Source organism: Pelodiscus sinensis, chromosome 27 (assembly GCF_052426305.1).
Source record: "Pelodiscus sinensis isolate ZL-2025 chromosome 27, ASM5242630v1, whole genome shotgun sequence".
NCBI lineage: Eukaryota > Metazoa > Chordata > Testudines > Trionychidae > Pelodiscus > Pelodiscus sinensis.
Genome location: NC_143078.1, coordinates 10967494 through 10983674, shown reverse-complemented (window position 1 = coordinate 10983674; position 16181 = coordinate 10967494). Strand labels below are relative to the sequence as shown.

Sequence of the window (16181 nt, the reverse complement as noted above, 5' to 3'; positions counted from 1 at the left end):
TGGGAAAAGTTTCCAAACCAGCCACTCTGCTCTAGGTCACCCAAGGCATGTAGAGACCTAGGCTGTGTCTAGACTGCAGGCTTCTTTCGAAAGAGCCTCTTTCGAAAGCATCTTTCGAAAGAGGCTCTTTCGAAAGAGCGCGTCTAGACTACAATGCGCGGATCGAAAGATCGATCCGCTATTTCGAAAAAGAGCGTCCAGACTGCCGGACGCTCTTTCGAAATTGAAAGCCACCCGGAACTGCTTCTGCCAGGGCATGGGGGCAGCATTTCCTTCCGGGTGCTGCCTGCCTGCCCTTTGCAGAGACGCGTGGTGAGAGGGACACTCCTGAACACCCGTTGCTCTGCTCCTGCAGCTGCCTTTGCTGTCCCTTGAGGAATTTTGCAAGGCATTGCAGTGCTTGTTTGGAGTGCTCAGCTTCCTGGGACACCCCAGCAGCTTTTTTCTTTTGAGGTTTTTCTGCTTGCAGACCCTTATTTGTGGCATGGAGCCAGAGCTGCCCCTGGGCAGGCGATGGCCCCACACCACCATACTGCAGCTGTTGCTGCATCTTCGTGAGACAATCATGAGGCTCCTTCCCGAGCTGGACCCAGACCAGAGGGACGAGGGGTTCCCCCGTCCAGCAGCCACACTGCCCTTGCCTCCGAACTTTTTCGTGGACAGGCGTGTTTGGAGGTTTGACACCAGCTCTGAATGGTGGGACCGGCTCGTGATGGAGATCTGGGATGACCAAGACTGGCTACGGAACTTCCGCATGAGAAAGACCACTTTCCAGGAGCTCTGTACCTGGCTCGCCCCTGCTCTGCAACGGCAAGACACCCACCTGCGGCCCGCCATCCCCCTGGAAAAGAGGGTCGCCATTGCCCTCTGGAAGCTGGCAACCCCCGACAGCTACCGCTCCGTGGGACACCAATTTGGCGTGGGGAGATCTACTGTCGGGGCCGTCTTGATGGAGGTAAGTCAATGTCTGGGGACAGTCACAGTTTGGGGTGGGGGGAAGGGAGACTGTCAGGAAGGGCCAAGTGGAGTGGGAGTGGGAGTGGGAGGGAGCTCCTCCACTCACCCTGAATTGTGGGGGGGGGGGTTCTGAGGAGGGGATTCCCGGGCTGTTTGAGAGGGAAGGTGGGCGGTGGGTTCTCCTCCTAAGACATAAGGCACCCCTTCTAACACTTTGTTGTCTGTCTCGTTCTGCAGGTGGTGAGGGCCATCAATTCGGAGCTGCTCAACAGGCTCATCTGTCTACCGGATCTGGACAGCGTCATGGCCGGCTTTGCTGCCCTCGGCTTCCCCAATTGCGGAGGAGCGCTCGATGGGACACACATTGCCATCCGTGCACCGCCCCATCGAGCAGCCCAATTCATCAATCGAAAGGGCTACTTTTCTATGGTCCTCCAGGCCCTGGTCGACCATCGTGGACAGTTTTCAGACATTTGTGTTGGGTGGTCAGGGCGGGCACACGATGCCCGCATCTTCAGAAACTCGTACCTGTACCGGAGGCTTCAGGCAGGAACACTTTTCCCCCATCGCCAGTTTGCGGTTGGGGATGTGCACATGCCGGTGTGCATAGTGGCCGATGCCGCCTATCCCCTGATGCCGTGGCTGATGAAGCCCTACACCGGCCACCTGGATGTGAGCAAGGAGCAGTTTAATGCTCGCCTTAACCGGGCTCGCAACCAGGTGGAATGTGCGTTTGGACGTTTAAAGGGCAGATTCCGGTGCTTGCTCACACGCCTCGACATGGGGGAGACCAACATCCCCGAGGTGGTGGCCGCGTGTTGCGTCCTCCATAACCTCGTGGAGAGGAAAGGGGAGGCCTTCCTACCAGGGTGGGGGAGAGCTGCTGATGGCCAGGAGAGGCTCTTTGCCCAGCCCCGGACAGCTGCCATCCGCCAGGCTCACCGGTCTGCAGTTGGCATCCGGGAGGCCCTCCGGGAGCAATTCTCCAGTGGAGGCCACTGAGTGCACTGAGGGGCTTCTGCCTGGGGACTGGGCCCTGGCCCCCAATAGAAGCTTCCCTCCACAACCCATCTCCTGACCCAGTTTGGACACATCACTTACACCAGGGTGTGTTTCAAAATAAAATGTTCTCTTTACTTATTTAAAATTTTGTACATATTATCCAACAATGTGGCAAAAGAACAAAAATTTTTTTCATTTTTGTTGTTGCCAAACTATATACAATAAACAAACAGTTCCTTTAACCCTTTGTGTGTGCTTAATAAGTGGGGTGATGGGGGTCATTGAAACCTGGAGGGGGGAAGGGGACTGGAAACCTGGAGGGGGGAAGGGGATCAGGTTGAACGGGGCTTGGCAGATTTCCCTTTCCTGCCTGGGCCTCGTGTTTGGGGTGCTCCCCGGCTACGGGATCGGGTGATGTACCTGTCGGTTGGCTGGCTGCTGGGGGGCTCTTGGGACGTGGAAGCCTGGGGGAGAGGAGGGCCAGGGGGAGAGAGGGGCTGGGGAGCTGGGGGGGCTGGGGGAGAGGGAGGTCCAAGGGGGGAAAGGGCTGCTGTTGTGGAAGGGGGGTTTGGTGGGGTGGGGTCATGGGGTGCTGGAGGAGCAGGACCTGGCACAGCAGCAGGCAAGCCGCTGACCTCCCTCAGGGTGGCGTACAGCACCGTGCGCTGCAGGACCAGCTCATTCATGAGCCGATCACGCCACCGCTCCTCTGCCTCCGCCCTCCGTAGCAGGATGGCATTCTGCTCCTGCACAGCCTCGACGTGCTGCCGGAGGATGTCGGCGTAGACACGCCTGTGTCTGCGGCTCCCATGTCTCTGAGGTGGAGATGGAGATGGAGGTGGGGCTGGGGTGCTGCGGCCCTCTTCCACGGCTGGTCCGGCTGTGGAGGAAAAGAAGAAGACACAATCAGTCCTATAAACTGGACTCTGTAGCACTTACAATACTAACAGGATGGTTTATTAGGGGATGAGCTTTCCAGGGCCAGACCCACTTCTTCAGATCAGAGTGACACGGCTACATTTCTATCACAATCAGTCATGTGTGCAACAGCTGTCCAAAAGGGCATGCCCTCTCCCTTGAGACAGGGGAAGCACACATTCTGAAGGTCACACTGTGTGTGTGTGTGTGTGTGTGTGTGTGACCTGGGCATCAGCCTGAGCATGACAGGTTTCCCTTGTGCATCACCCACTGTGCACCCACCCACCTACCTCCCCCCCCCCCGGGTGTGACACAACCTCACTGTACTCACCTGCTGCTTCCTCTCCCGCGCCAGATGACGCCTGGGAGGCCTCAGAGGTCTGGGTCACTGGCTCCAGGGTGAGGGTTGCCGTCTCCTCGGTGTCCTCCTCCTCTGGGCCCATGTCCCCGTCTCCAGAGTGCTGTAGCTCCCGCTCTGGAGCGTCCACCACCGGGTCTGCCAGTCCGGACTGCACGAACCTTCGTGGTGTGCGTGCTTCTGCACTGCCACCCAGGATCTGGTCCAGCTCTGGGTAGTAGGGGCAGTAGTGGGGGGCTGCCCCAGACCGGGAGCTCTCCTCCCTGGCTTTGGCGTAGCCCTGCCGCAGCTCCTTCACTTTGGAGCGCACCTGGTCCTGGGTGCGGGGGTAGTGGCCCTTCTGGGCCAGGGCTTCAGCCATGCGGCCATAAATGTCGGCATTTCGCCGCCGGCTTTTGAGGGCCTGTAAGGCCTCCTCCTCTCCCCACAGCTCCAGCAGGCTCTTGATCTCTGCGCCGGACCAGGATGGTGCCCGGCGCTTGGAGCCCTTGGCTGGGTCCCCAGAAGGCTCGGAGGAAGGGCCAGGACGCTCTTGGGGCTGTGACATGCTGCAGCAAGGTCGCCGTGTGCTCTGGCTCCTTGTCTGCAACAAGTGGCTGTGAGGGTGCGCCTGTCCCTTTAAGGAATGGCTGCAGCCAGGAACCACAGACGTGCAACCCATGGCCCAGATTGTCCACCAGGGCTTGTTCCTGGAGGCCAATTCTTTCGAAAGAAAGGGCTCCCCCCGTCCAGACTCACGTTCTTTCGATGGATCTCCCTCGAAAAAGGCGTTCTTCCTCGTGAAACGAGGTTTACCGCCGTCGAAAGAAAAGCCGCGTTCTTTCGATTTAATTTCGAAAGAACGCGGCTTGAGTCTGGACGCAGGGGAAGTTCTTTCGAAAAAAGGGTACTTTTTTCGAAAGAACCCCTGAGTGTGGACACGGCCCTAGTCCGAGAAATGACACCTGTGTGCATTTCCCTACTTCAGGTTCCTAACCATCCGCTCTCCTGCATGTAACTTCTCTACTTCTCTGCAACACAACATCTCTCCTTCAGCCAACTTCCTTATTCCCCAGCTGGTCTCACAGTTCTAAAGGCTCCTCCCCGCTATGAAAACAAGCCCCTCTTTTCTTCTCTGCTGTCCACGCTGCTTTTGAGTCCTCCCCGGGTTTCTCAGGAATCCTCCACTGCTGCGGGTCTTAAATCCCCATGTTAACACTGGATCTCTGTGCTCTACTGGGAAAATTCCCTTCCTTCAGCCCTCAGTGCCCCATGCAGAGAAATGGGAGAGAATAAGCTTGATCTATGATGCAGCCAAGCAAGTTCTGGCCTTGATAGTTAGAAGGATCCAGCTGTGGGTGAACAAGCTGGTGCCCTTCTCCTCTTAGCACAAGGTAGCACAAAGCAGAGCGCTGTCAGAGGCAGTCGTAACACACCAGGGTACAGGCCATTCATAAAATCACACTGGGAAAGCTGACCAGGAACAGATTCTGGCCTCCAAAGTGAAGCAATAGTGCTCACGTTTGTACAGAAGGAGAGGGTGTTGTGACCCAGCTGGAAGAGCTGCTGGGAAAGGAAGTGGTGGGTTGTTCTCTTCTCTTGGGTATCAGGGAACCATGGAAGGAGACCTGCTGCTTTATTGATTGTTAAACTGCTGAGGGGGCAGAGAACCCTGCTCATGCCGGCTCGGGGTAAGTGGAAGGGAAGCTTAGGTAAGGGGCAACCTCTTCATGCTATCATGTATAAAGCCTGGGGTATGCAGTGTGGGGGGAGGGGGGGTCTATATTACAATGAAGGCTTAGATCAGGGTTTTCCAACCTATGGTTTGGGACCCAAATATGAGTCATCATTACATTTAAAAAGGGTCGCCAAGTGTCTCCCCAGGTGACTTTGCCCCCTCTCGTCCCCCCGTTTTTTAATTGCCTTGGGTCACCAAGTCTTCCTGAATTGTCAAAATGGGACTTCATCTGGAAAAGGTTGGGAACCGCTGGATTAGATACAGTGTGGGGATGGGCACTTGCTTCTGCTCAGAGCATGGGGTAAATTCATGTACAAAGGCACTTCTGGAGGAGGAGAAATGTGTCGGCTCGTCACGCTTTGGAGCGGTCTCTAGTGCTTCCTTCAGCTGCCACGTGGCCCTGAAATGAACAAACAGTTTTCTTAGAATCTCACCCATGTATGAGCTGACTGGAAAGAGTAGGAAAGTGGTTTCCACAAACTGGGTGTGCGGGCAACAAAATGGCAGGTGAAAATCAATGTTGATCAATGCGAAGTAATGGAGAGTGGGAAATATAACCCTAACCATACATGCAAAATGATGGGGACTAAATTATTTGATAGCACTCAAGGAAGAGAGCCTCTAGTCATTGTGGACAGGATCCAGAAAATTTCTGCTCCGTGTGCCTACTCGGCCAAAAAAGCTAACAATGTCAGGAACCTTTAGGAAAGGGAAAATGAGACTGAACGTTAGGATAATGCCCCTATAAAAATCCATTACAACTACAGTTTGAATGTGGCCTGCAGTTTTGATTGCTCCATCTCAATGAAATATATTAAAATTGGAAAAAGGTACTGAGGTGGCCACCCAAAATGTTTGGAGGCATAGGAGAGGCGTCTTGCTTCTAGAGAGAAACAGAGTGTGCCTGGATTGCAGTCTTAGGTCTGGAGGCAGGTCCTCTAGGTGCTAAAGAGCATGAACATGAAATGCTACAAGGTTGGGCTACTTCAAGGCTCTCTGGGAGTGAGGTGCCTTGGCATTTGAAACAGATCTGGTTGAACAATATGGAAATGTTGTTTGTGTTTTTTATTTTTCTCACTATAAAGACAAAATTTGTTGAGAAAATGGTCACTCTTTAACCAGCTTTACAGCTCATGGGAAAATTATGTCCTTTTTCAAGGTCCACCCAGTTCTTGTTTGCGTCCCTTTATCAGATCTGTTCTGCTGACTGCACATCAAAGAGAAAACTCAGTTTTCCATGGTCTGAGAGAGAGAACAATATTCAATTTTCAAAAGTAGTAAGTTCTAAGCCTAAATTTTAGTCTCAAAACTGACTTGGGCCTTTAGGAGCATATGTCTAAGCAAAAGTCAATGGCACTTTTAAGTACTGAAGTAAGCTTTGAAATTGGGATTTAAAAACCCAGGTGACTTGGGGACCTTTGAACACTTTCCTCTAAGTTGCAGGACAAACTCCTTCAGCTTTCTGGTGAGATATGGTTTCCTTTTCTTTCTAGGGCTACTGATCCCTGGAATTTGGTCTAGACCCCACTTTTTTATCAAGCCCTGGTTTAGGAAGTACCTTGATCTCCCAGATTTCGTGTCATGAGCAGGACTTTCCTTCCAAGTTAGTTGCCCTGGGCCATATCTACATTGTCAGAAATGGGATTTGCAATTCACCAGTGATGGCGCTGCTCTGGTGCCAGCCAGAACTGACACTAGAGGGGAGCCTTTTGCCAGTGTTGTCTAACCCTGCTTGCAGCAGGAATAGGTGATGTGGTGTCGGGTGGGCTACAGAAATGCCGAGCCTCTGGGAAAGATGGGGAAAGGCCAGCTTGGTGCTTCTGGAAGGGAAGGGGCCTCAGAGAGATGGGTGGGGCCGCAGGCAGATGGGCGACTATTCTGAGTGCCACCCAGACTACGCCATGCCCCCCTCTCCCATCCTGCCCTTAGCACCACTTGGCGCGTGCTGCCCAAGGTTCAAGTGGTGATCTAGAGGGCCCAGGGCTCTGGATGCTGCTGCAGGAGAGGCAGCAGCAGCCAGAAGCCTCCAGCTATTTTGAATTTCTAGGCCCTGGGGTAGTTTCCATCTTTGCCCACTGATCTCGGTGGGCAAGACGTGGTGATTAAAAGTTTGAGACTTATTAGCTATCATCAGTTGGTTTGGCCCGTTTCCTATCTGACAGCGTCAGTAATGTCCCATGAGGAGTTCCCTCATTGCTAAAGGGCCCATCTGACAGACAGCTGACCTTTTGTAACTCAAGGTTTACAGGAATCTGGGCACCTTCTCTGCGGTGATTTCTTCTTCTCACTAGGAGACCCATTACCACAGCTATCAGGACCTTGTTGATCAGGGCACTGACTCCCAGCCAAAGGAAGGCAGATCTCAAGTCCAGGGAGCTGGTAAAGAAATGAGAAAAGGGAGAGAAGCCATCAGTTCACAGGGACGTGGAATTCCTTGCCGGAGCATGTTGTGAACTCCAAGGCTATGTCTACACTGGCCACGTAACCCGTAATAGCTATGGAAATGAGAGAAGTCAGAATAGGGAAATGCACGGGGGATTTAAATATCCCCCGCGGGATTTAAATAAACATGGCCACCGCTTTTTTCCGGCTTGGGGAAAAGCCGGAAAAGAGCGTACAGACTGGCGCGATCCTCCAGAATAAAGCCCTATTCCGGAGGATCTCTTATTCCTACTATCTCTTATTCCTCCTGTGGAATAGGGCTTTATTCCGGAGGATCGCGCCAGTCTGGACACTCTTTTCCGGCTTTTCCCCAAGCCGGAAAAAAGCGGCAGCCATGTTTATTTAAATCCCACGGGGGATATTTAAATCCCCCACGCATTTCCCTATTCTGACTTCTCTCATTTCCATAGCTATTATGGGTTATGTGGCCAGTGTAGACACAGCCCAAGAGTATAACAGGGTTCAAAAATGAGTTAAATAAATTCCTGGAAGATGGGACGGATCACCTGTTCTGTTAATTTCCTCTGGAACATCTGGCATTGGCCACTGTCAGAATACAGGGCAGAGCTAAAATAAGGAATAAGGGATCTTTCGGAAAAGGTTTTATTTTCTGAAAGATCCCCGTCTAGACTGGCACTTTTTTCCGGCAAAGCTCCGAGCCGAAAAAAAGCGGCAGCCATGTTTATGCAAATGAAGCGGGGGGATTTAAATCCCCGCTTCATTTGCAGTTGCAATGTGTCTAATTTGCATCCCTTTTATGGAAAAGGGATGCAGTCTGGACACAGCCCAAGAGTATAACAGGGTTCAATAAATAAATTCCTGGAAGATGGGTCCATCAATGGCTGGTGGCCAGGATGGGCAGGAATGGTGTCAGAAACTGGGAATGGGTGACAAGGAATGTATCACCTGTTCTGTTCATTCCCTCTGGAGCACCTGGAATTGGCCACTGTCAGAACACAGGGCAGAGCTGGTCTCTCCCCACCTTGCCAAAGGCTCGGCATGCTTCTGGCTAAATGGACCTTTGGTCTGACACAGTAGGGCCGTGCTTATGTGACATTGCCAGAGACACTGATCTTGAGCCATGTTTTAAAATGTCTATTTATTTCTACTCTTTCTGTTTGCCAGTTTCTGATCAAAGACAGTACTTGGCCTCTCGCCCTCAGCATGGCTTAGTTTCCTTAATTACTTCTTATGAAGGATTGTGACAAGGCTTTCTGAAACTTTAAATTAGATCTGTCAGTTATCTTCTGTCCCCTACGGTGTTGATATGCTGAAAGAACTCTGGTAGATTAGTGAGGAGAGAGTTTTCCGGATGGGAAATGCTGCTTTGTTCCTATCCTATCCTGTTCACTAGGCTACCTGTAGACTGCACGCCTCTTTCGAAAAAGAGCGTCTAGACTACAACCAGTACTTTAGAAAAAGCAAGCCACTTTTTTGAAAGACAGCGCACAGGCAGTCTGGATGCTCTCTTTCGAAAAAGCACAGTTTGCATTACATAGAACCTTTTTTCGAAAGAACACTTTTGAAAAAAGGCATTATTCCTCGTAAAACGAGGTTTTCCGCAGTTGAAAAAACTGCTGTGTTCTTTCGATTTACTTTCAAAAGAGTGCAGCAGCAGTCTAGATGCAGGGGAAGATTTTTCAGAAAAACCCTGTTCTAGAAACACAGGTGTTTTATATCTTTTTATTTCAACCAGCTGAACTGGCGCTGAAGGGACACTCACTTGATATTCTGCGATTCTTGGCTGTAGCTGAAGTTTGTGGAGTTGGAGTGAAGAACAGGTGTTGTGTACTCAGTACTTGGGAAGAGAGTCCTTGCTAAACCTGCAAATAAAACACATGGGCTACGTCTACACTGGCCCCTTTTCCGGAAGGGGCATGTAAATTTCACGAGTCGTCTTAGGGAAATCCGCGGGGGATTTAAATATCCCCCGCGGCATTTAAATAAAAATGTCCGCCGCTTTTTTCCGGCTTTTAAAAAAGCCGGAAAAGAGCGTCTAGACTGGCCCCGATCCTCCGGAAAAAGTGCCCTTTTCCGGAGGCTCTTATTCCTACTTCAAAGTAAGAATAAGAGCCTCCGGAAAAGGGCACTTTTTCCGGAGGATCGGGGCCAGTCTAGACGCTCTTTTCCGGCTTTTTTAAAAGCCGGAAAAAAGCGGCGGACATTTTTATTTAAATGCCGCGGGGGATATTTAAATCCCCCGCGGATTTCCCTACGACGACTCGTGAAATTTACATGCCCCTTCCGGAAAAGGGGCCAGTGTAGACGTAGCCACGGAGAGGAACAATCATCCTGTTTCAGAGATAAGACATGGACCTCAGTATCTGTTCATGTCACACTCAGCCTATCTCTCCTCTACACACATACTGCAGTATAACTAAGTCTTTCAGGGGTATGAAAATTCCACAGCCCAAGTGACATAATTATACTGATCCTAAACCTCCATGTAGACAGGCTCTGGCAGTGGAAGGACTTCTTCTACTGACATACCAACAGCCTCCCACATGGAGTGGAGTTATTGAGCTGATGGGAGAGCTCTCTCCCATCGGCTAATACCAGCTTCATCGGAAGAGCTACAGTGCAACAGCTGCACCGATGCAAGATAAGTGTGTAGCGTAGACCTTCCGTCAGAGTTATGATGCATGACCTGGGGATGACTACAGCGAACTCTATTCCAGACACTTGGAGAAGCTGGGATAATCTTTCTCTTTCAACTTCCTGGTGATGGGCCAGAATTGAACTAGCTAGTCCACCTACTCACCCCAGCACACTGTCAGAACGCCCTAGGACCCTGAGCTGCTTTGTGGTACCATTCTGTACCTGTACAGTGGTGCAGGGCACTGCTCTGGGCAACACCCACTGATACGGCTTGGGGCTTCCATGGTTGTCTAAAGCATCTGTTCTTGGAATGAGTTCAGGGAAGTTGTGTGATCTGTTACACATGAAGTCAGACTAGATGCTCACAGTGGTCACTTCAGGTCTTAGAATAAATACATTTCAGGACGCTGTTTTGCATAATTATAGGTAGTCCCCGACTTACAAACACATCGACGTACGACCAGCCGCACTTACGACCAGCCTCCCATTAAGCGCAGCCCTGACTTATGAACGGCAATCCATGCTTATGAACAGCTCAGTCCCATTGAAATGAATGGGGTCCAACTTACCAACATATCGAGTTACGTCCAAGTGCTTGGAATGTAACTCGTTCGTAAATCGGGGACTATCTGTAAAGGATTTTCCATATTTTAAAAAAGAACATTTTCCAACCAAATGGAAGGTTTTATTTTGGTTGAAAAAGTATTTTCTCTTGGAACTAAGTTTTGATGGAGAATTTTCACCCAGCTCTCCTTCTCGCATTCACTGCACATCCTCTCCCCGATGTAAGCAGATTTGCGAGCAGCTATGTGGCGGTGATGGGTACAATGAGGATTCTGACACTTTAAAAGTTCATGAAGGGGGACTAGATTGTTCCTCTACTATCCACATTTCTCCTGAGATTTGAACATGGATGAGTTTATAGCACTTTATTGTGCCCTTACCTCATACAACACATCAGAGCATAAAATATACATCTTAGTAGCTATATGGGAAGACTTTTCTCCACCAGAGCCCTTGATCAGGTTCAAGACCCCATTGGGCTAGACGCTCTATAAATAGACCTGGATCTGTTCCCATTTACTCTGTGTTCAAAAGGAAGCTAAAGCCTACACTGGTTTTTCAAAGGCTGAAGTTTTAAAGGATTTTTTTTCTGATATTAAAACCCAAAGGAAAGTGACTCGCACAATGGCTCTTACAGGTAAAGCTACTGAGTTACACAAAAGTATAATGGTGTTTCCTATTTACAGCAAGGGATGGTATATAAGGAATAAAATAAAAGCCATGAAGTTCTATAATTCCGGCTTCAGAGCTTTAAAAAATGGTGCAGCTCTGAAGTCTGGAGTGCAGAACTAGTCATGGTGGTTCAGCATTAGAGATTTGGTTTTTTTAGAGATTTTTTTTCCTCTTGAGTCTAAATTAAATTCAGTATGTTTCACATGAGCATTAATGGGTACCATGGGCAAACCCGTGGCTCGGGGAGGCAGCTCTAGTCCTGCCCCTTTCACCTGAAGCCCCATCCTGTCTATGCCCCAAGCCTCCCCACCCACAGTGGCCCTTGGCCTCTCCTTCCCAACCTCAGAGCCCGGGGTTGCAAGGAGCAGAGGGAGACTGGAGAGCTGGATGGGTGGCGTGGGCCCAGCTGCCCCAGAGCAACAGGTGGGTGGCATGACCCTAGCCATCTAGGTTGCACCACCTCAGTGGCCCTTCTTCCAATGAAGCTCTCCCCGCCCCAGCCGAGTCACCAGCTCCAGTGCTGGACAGCTGGAGCGGATCCTGGGGCACACTGGGTCCCCCAACCTATCTGCCTCCAGGAGTAGGTAGGAGGGGACCTAGAGGCAGAGCATGAGCAGGGTCTCCTTGGGCAGTTTGGGAAGGCAACGCCTTCTTGTGCCTATGTTACCCACCACTGATGATTGATACACTAAAAACCATATTACAATGTGTGATGTAGCAGCTACCCCAACTGGTAGAAAGGGGTTAAAAGCAGCCAATAGAAAGCAACTGAGAGCAGCAACCAATCATGGCCCAGTAGGTTCATATAAGAAGGGCTGCAGGGCAGACCAGAGCTCAGTAGCTGACTGGAGCTTGAGAGGAGAAGACCAGGCTCCTAGCAGGAAGAAGCGCCAATACCTGGGACAGAGCAGTGCTGAGGCCCAGAGATGAGGGCAGAAAAGGATGCTGGAGCCACTTGAGAAGCGGACCTGGGACATAGACCTGAAGTATCCACTGAGGACGTGGCTAGACAGAGCCCTGATGAATGGCGCTAGTTCCCATGACAGCCAGCAGGAGCCGCTATAGTGGTGACTCCGACCCTGGCACACAAGGGTGTAGCAAATATAATGTTTCCAAACTCCATCTTTTTGTCGCCTCATGTCCCTTATCTGTCCGTCGTGTCCACTTTTGAACCCTCCTATACAGTAGAGGCCCTAGACGAGTTGCTGGCAACTGGCACCCTAGGCGAAATGCGTGATCGGTGCGCGATCGGCGCCTCCGCCTCCACACCCCTCAATGGCTGTTTAATTTGGTGCCCTAGGCAACCGCCTAGTTCGCACCTATGGATGTGCCACCACTGCTCCTATATTTGGATTCTCTTCAGCCACAAGGATCATGGGTGTGTCATATTTGTGCAGTGCCTGGCACCATGGTCCTGGATGATAGTTTCTTAAGCTGGTTAAAATACGGATCCATTCCATTGACATGCTACCATTTTATGGCTGAAATGCACTTTGGTGAATTAAGTAATATTCCTGTTAGCTGGACTGGATTTCAAATGCTCAGCTGCTAGGGAGATGCCTAGATGCTGTCAGGGTTTGGGCCAGAGAAGTGCCTAGATAGAAAAGACTGAAAGTGTTCTCAAATGAATGGGAGAAAACTGACATTTAAATAGGTCATTAAAACCAGAAATATCCATCTGGGCAAAGTGCTCATCTCAGCTATCGTTCTACATCAGTTGCTAGTGTGAGCCTTAAGAAAGGACACAAGGTGTTTTTGGCAATGGGAGGCAATTCAGGAATAATATTGGGAGGAGGTGATACAGATTCAATGGCAGAAAGAGGAAAGAGGGAACAGGGATGGTGGGGCTGAAACTGCAAAATGAAATACACCCCCCCCCCCCGACACGTTTTCCCTACCAGTTAATACTCACCCTTGGTAACAGTCAGTTTAACTTCAATTAGTAGGTAAAGATTGGGAGGCTCGTAGAGCGTGCACCAGTACACCCCGGCATCGTCTGTCTGTAGCTTCTCCATGGTGACAGTAACAGTCCCGGTCTGGGTGTTGTCATAGATCATGGCTTTGCCATTCTGAGCCCTGTTATGGTACGTGACGAGCCCATCATCAATGCTGACCAAGTCAGCACATGTACTCTGAGCTGTCCTTTGGCACCAGGCTTTCTGTGCCTTTTTGTAAAGTTCTGTGTTGTACGGACACTGGACAGAGAGACTCTGCCCCTCCAAGGCATTGTACTCCTGGACTGGAAAACACAAAAACAGGTCAGTATGATCCGGTGACATACACTTCCCAGGAGTGACATATGCGCAAGCGGCCAAATTCTTCCCTGGGGTAGCTCCATTCACCAGCTTCAGTTGAGTTACAGGAGGGGTGAATGGGAGCTGGTGAATTTGGTCTCGTTTGCCTCGAAAAACAACTGTGTGGGCTGTTCCCTTTGCACTTTATCATCCCAACATCTCACAGAGTGAGGTAAGTGATTGACCTTTTCCGGGCCAGATTCTGCACAGAGCTCAGTGTGTGGGGCGCACTTCGGGTCCTGAGCTCTTGGAGATCTGTGATTGGCACCGAGCACTTTCAGATGTGACCCTCAGAGTCTGCTCCTTTCATGAATACACTTCACAACACAAATTGACAATCCCCCTATAGAAGCCATGAGAGGGGAAAGCAGGAAAAGCTGGACTGGTCGGTTGGCTGAATTGCTGAGCTTAGCTGGAGATTTACAGCAGTTTCCAATGTGAGACAGGAAAGAGGAGATAAGGTTGTGTGGAAAGTGACAGATTCTCGGGGAATGCAGGAAGAATGGATACAGGCAATGCAGAAATGAGAAGGTGGGGGAAGGAATGGGATGATACTCAGTGGGATACTCACCCTTGTAAACATCCAGTGTAATGGCCTTTAGTTGCTGCACTGTATTAGAAGAGCCAAGGACTGCACACCAGTACACTCCGGAGTCCTGCACCTCCAGCTTCTCCATGGTGATGGTCACAGTCCCCTTGCTGGTGTCATCCTGAATCGTGGCTCTTCCAGCCGTAACCTTGTTTTTGTATCTGCCTGGTGATGTGTAAGAGGTGCTCACTAAGAGAAAGCAGCTCTTCTCTCTTAGTTGGCACCAGGTTTTCCCCATTTCACTGTATTGCTGTGCACTGTAGGGACACTGAATGACGAGACTCTGCCCCTCCACTCTGCTCTCCATGGCGTTTTGTGCCTGGGATCCTGGAAAACAGCAGCCCTGATCAGTAAGAGCTGGGATTGGAGCAGGGTGGCCTGCTGAGTCCTGAAAGCCCCGAACTCCAGCGCTTGGACGGAACACAGCCAGGCCATGTCTACACTAGGAAATTATTTTGAAATGACCAAATTCGACTTAACTCCTGATTTAACAAATTGAAATAGTGTGTCCACACTATGGGGACTCTTCGAAATCAGTCCAAGGCAGGCTCTGATAATGTGTACACTCCCTCGGATTAGAGCTCCAGGAAGTACTGGAGAGTAATTAGTTCACGTTACTCTAGGGAGTAGTTAATTCAGCATAGAGGCCCCAGAGCGTCCACACCACTGTGATTTCAAAATAACTATTTTGGAATTAGTGTTACTTCTGATGAAAAGCAGGGGTGCAGATTTCATAAGAACGGCCAACTTGGGTCAGACCAAAGGTCCATCTAGACCAGTATTCTGCCTTCCAACAATGACCCTGGAAGGAGTGAACAGAACAGGTACTCATCATGTGATCCCTCTCCTGTCACCCATTTCCAGACAAACAGAAGCTAAAGACACCATTCCTACCCATCCTGGCAAATAGCCAGTGATAGACCTATCCTCCATGAATTTATTTAGCTCTTTTTTAAACTCTGTTAAAGTACTAATCTTCACAACATCCTCAGGAAAGGAGTTCCACAGATTGACTATGTGCTGTGTGAAGAAAAATTTCCTTTTGTTTGTTTTAAACCTGCTACCTATTAATTTCATTTGGTGAGCCCTAGTTCTTATATTATGGGAACAAGCAGATAACTGTTCCTTATTCACTTTTTCCACGAGTCATGATTGTATAGATCTTTATATTATCCTCTCTTAGTCTCCTCTTTTCTAAGATGAAAAGTCCAAGTCTTTTTAATCTCTTCATATGGGATCCGTTCCAAACCCCTAATCATTTTTGTTGAACCTTTTCAGAACCTTTTCCAATGCCAATATATCTTTTTTGAGATGGGGCAATCATATGATCCTGGATGATTGTAAAAAGGCAAATGTAGTGTCCATCTTTAAAAAAGGGAAGAAGGACAATCCAGCGAACTACAGACCAGTCAGCCTTACCTCAGTCCCCAGAAAAATCATGGAGGGGATCCTCAAGGAATCCATTTTGAGGCACTTGGAAGAGGGGAAAGTGGTCAGGAATAGTCAACATGGATTCATGAAGGACAAGTTGTGCCTGACCAATCTGATTAGCTTCTGTGATGAGGTAACTGGCTCTGTGGACATGGGAAAGTCAGTGGATGTGATATACCTTGACGTTAGCAAAGCTTTTTATATGGTCTCCCACAATATTCTTGCCAGCAAGTTAAGGGAATATGGATTGGATAAATGGACTGTAAAATGGATAGAAAGCTGGCTAGACTATTGGGCCCAACAGGTAGTTATCAATAGCTCAATGTCAGGTTGGTGGTCGGTTTCTAGTGGAGTGCCCCCAGGATCTGTTCTAGGACCAGTTTTGTTCAACATCTTTATTAATGACCTGGATGAGGGGATGGATTGCGCCCTCAGCAAGTTCACAGCTGACACTAAGGTAGGGGGAGAGATAGATACACCGGAGAACAGGGATAGGGGCCAGAGTAACCTGGACAAATTGGAGGATTGGGCCAAAAGAAATCCGATGAGGTTCAACAAGGACAAGTGCAGAGTCCTGCACTTGGGACAGAAGGATTCCAAGCATTGTTACAGGCTGGGGACCGAATGGCTAAGTAGCAG

General features: G+C 49.8%; 2 protein-coding genes across 2 annotated transcripts in view; both read right to left on the bottom strand.

Annotated features, from left to right (window-relative positions):
- Window positions 1–14433, bottom strand: part of LOC102449115 (polymeric immunoglobulin receptor-like) — a 30435-nt gene extending 16002 nt beyond the window's left edge. The window contains exons 1-4 of the mRNA XM_089773566.1: window positions 14094–14433; window positions 13141–13467; window positions 9118–9217; window positions 7076–7328 (exon numbers count right to left, since the gene is read on the bottom strand). Of these exons, the coding sequence (XP_089629692.1) occupies window positions 7076–7328; window positions 9118–9217; window positions 13141–13467; window positions 14094–14418 (1005 nt within the window). The 5' untranslated portion in view covers window positions 14419–14433. The remainder of the gene's footprint in view (window positions 1–7075; window positions 7329–9117; window positions 9218–13140; window positions 13468–14093) is intronic.
- LOC149521399 (uncharacterized) lies at window positions 2242–4120 on the bottom strand. Its single transcript, XM_089773648.1, has 2 exons — window positions 3209–4120; window positions 2242–2839 (listed from the first exon to the last, which is right to left on the bottom strand). The coding sequence occupies exons 1-2, from the start codon at window positions 3894–3896 to the stop codon at window positions 2292–2294; spliced, it is 1236 nt and encodes a 411-aa protein (XP_089629774.1). The 5' UTR covers window positions 3897–4120; the 3' UTR covers window positions 2242–2291.
- Window positions 14434–16181: the final 1748 nt, after the last annotated feature.

Bases quoted from the DNA above. Each gene is read 5' to 3' on its own strand.
- LOC149521399 (XM_089773648.1), bottom strand. From the start codon at position 3,896: ATGGGTTGCACGTCTGTGGTTCCTGGCTGCAGCCATTCCTTAAAGGGA. The intron at 2,840-3,208 runs GTGAGTACAGTG...TTTCCTCCACAG, and splicing joins CGCGGGAGAGGAAGCAGCAG to CCGGACCAGCCGTGGAAGAG.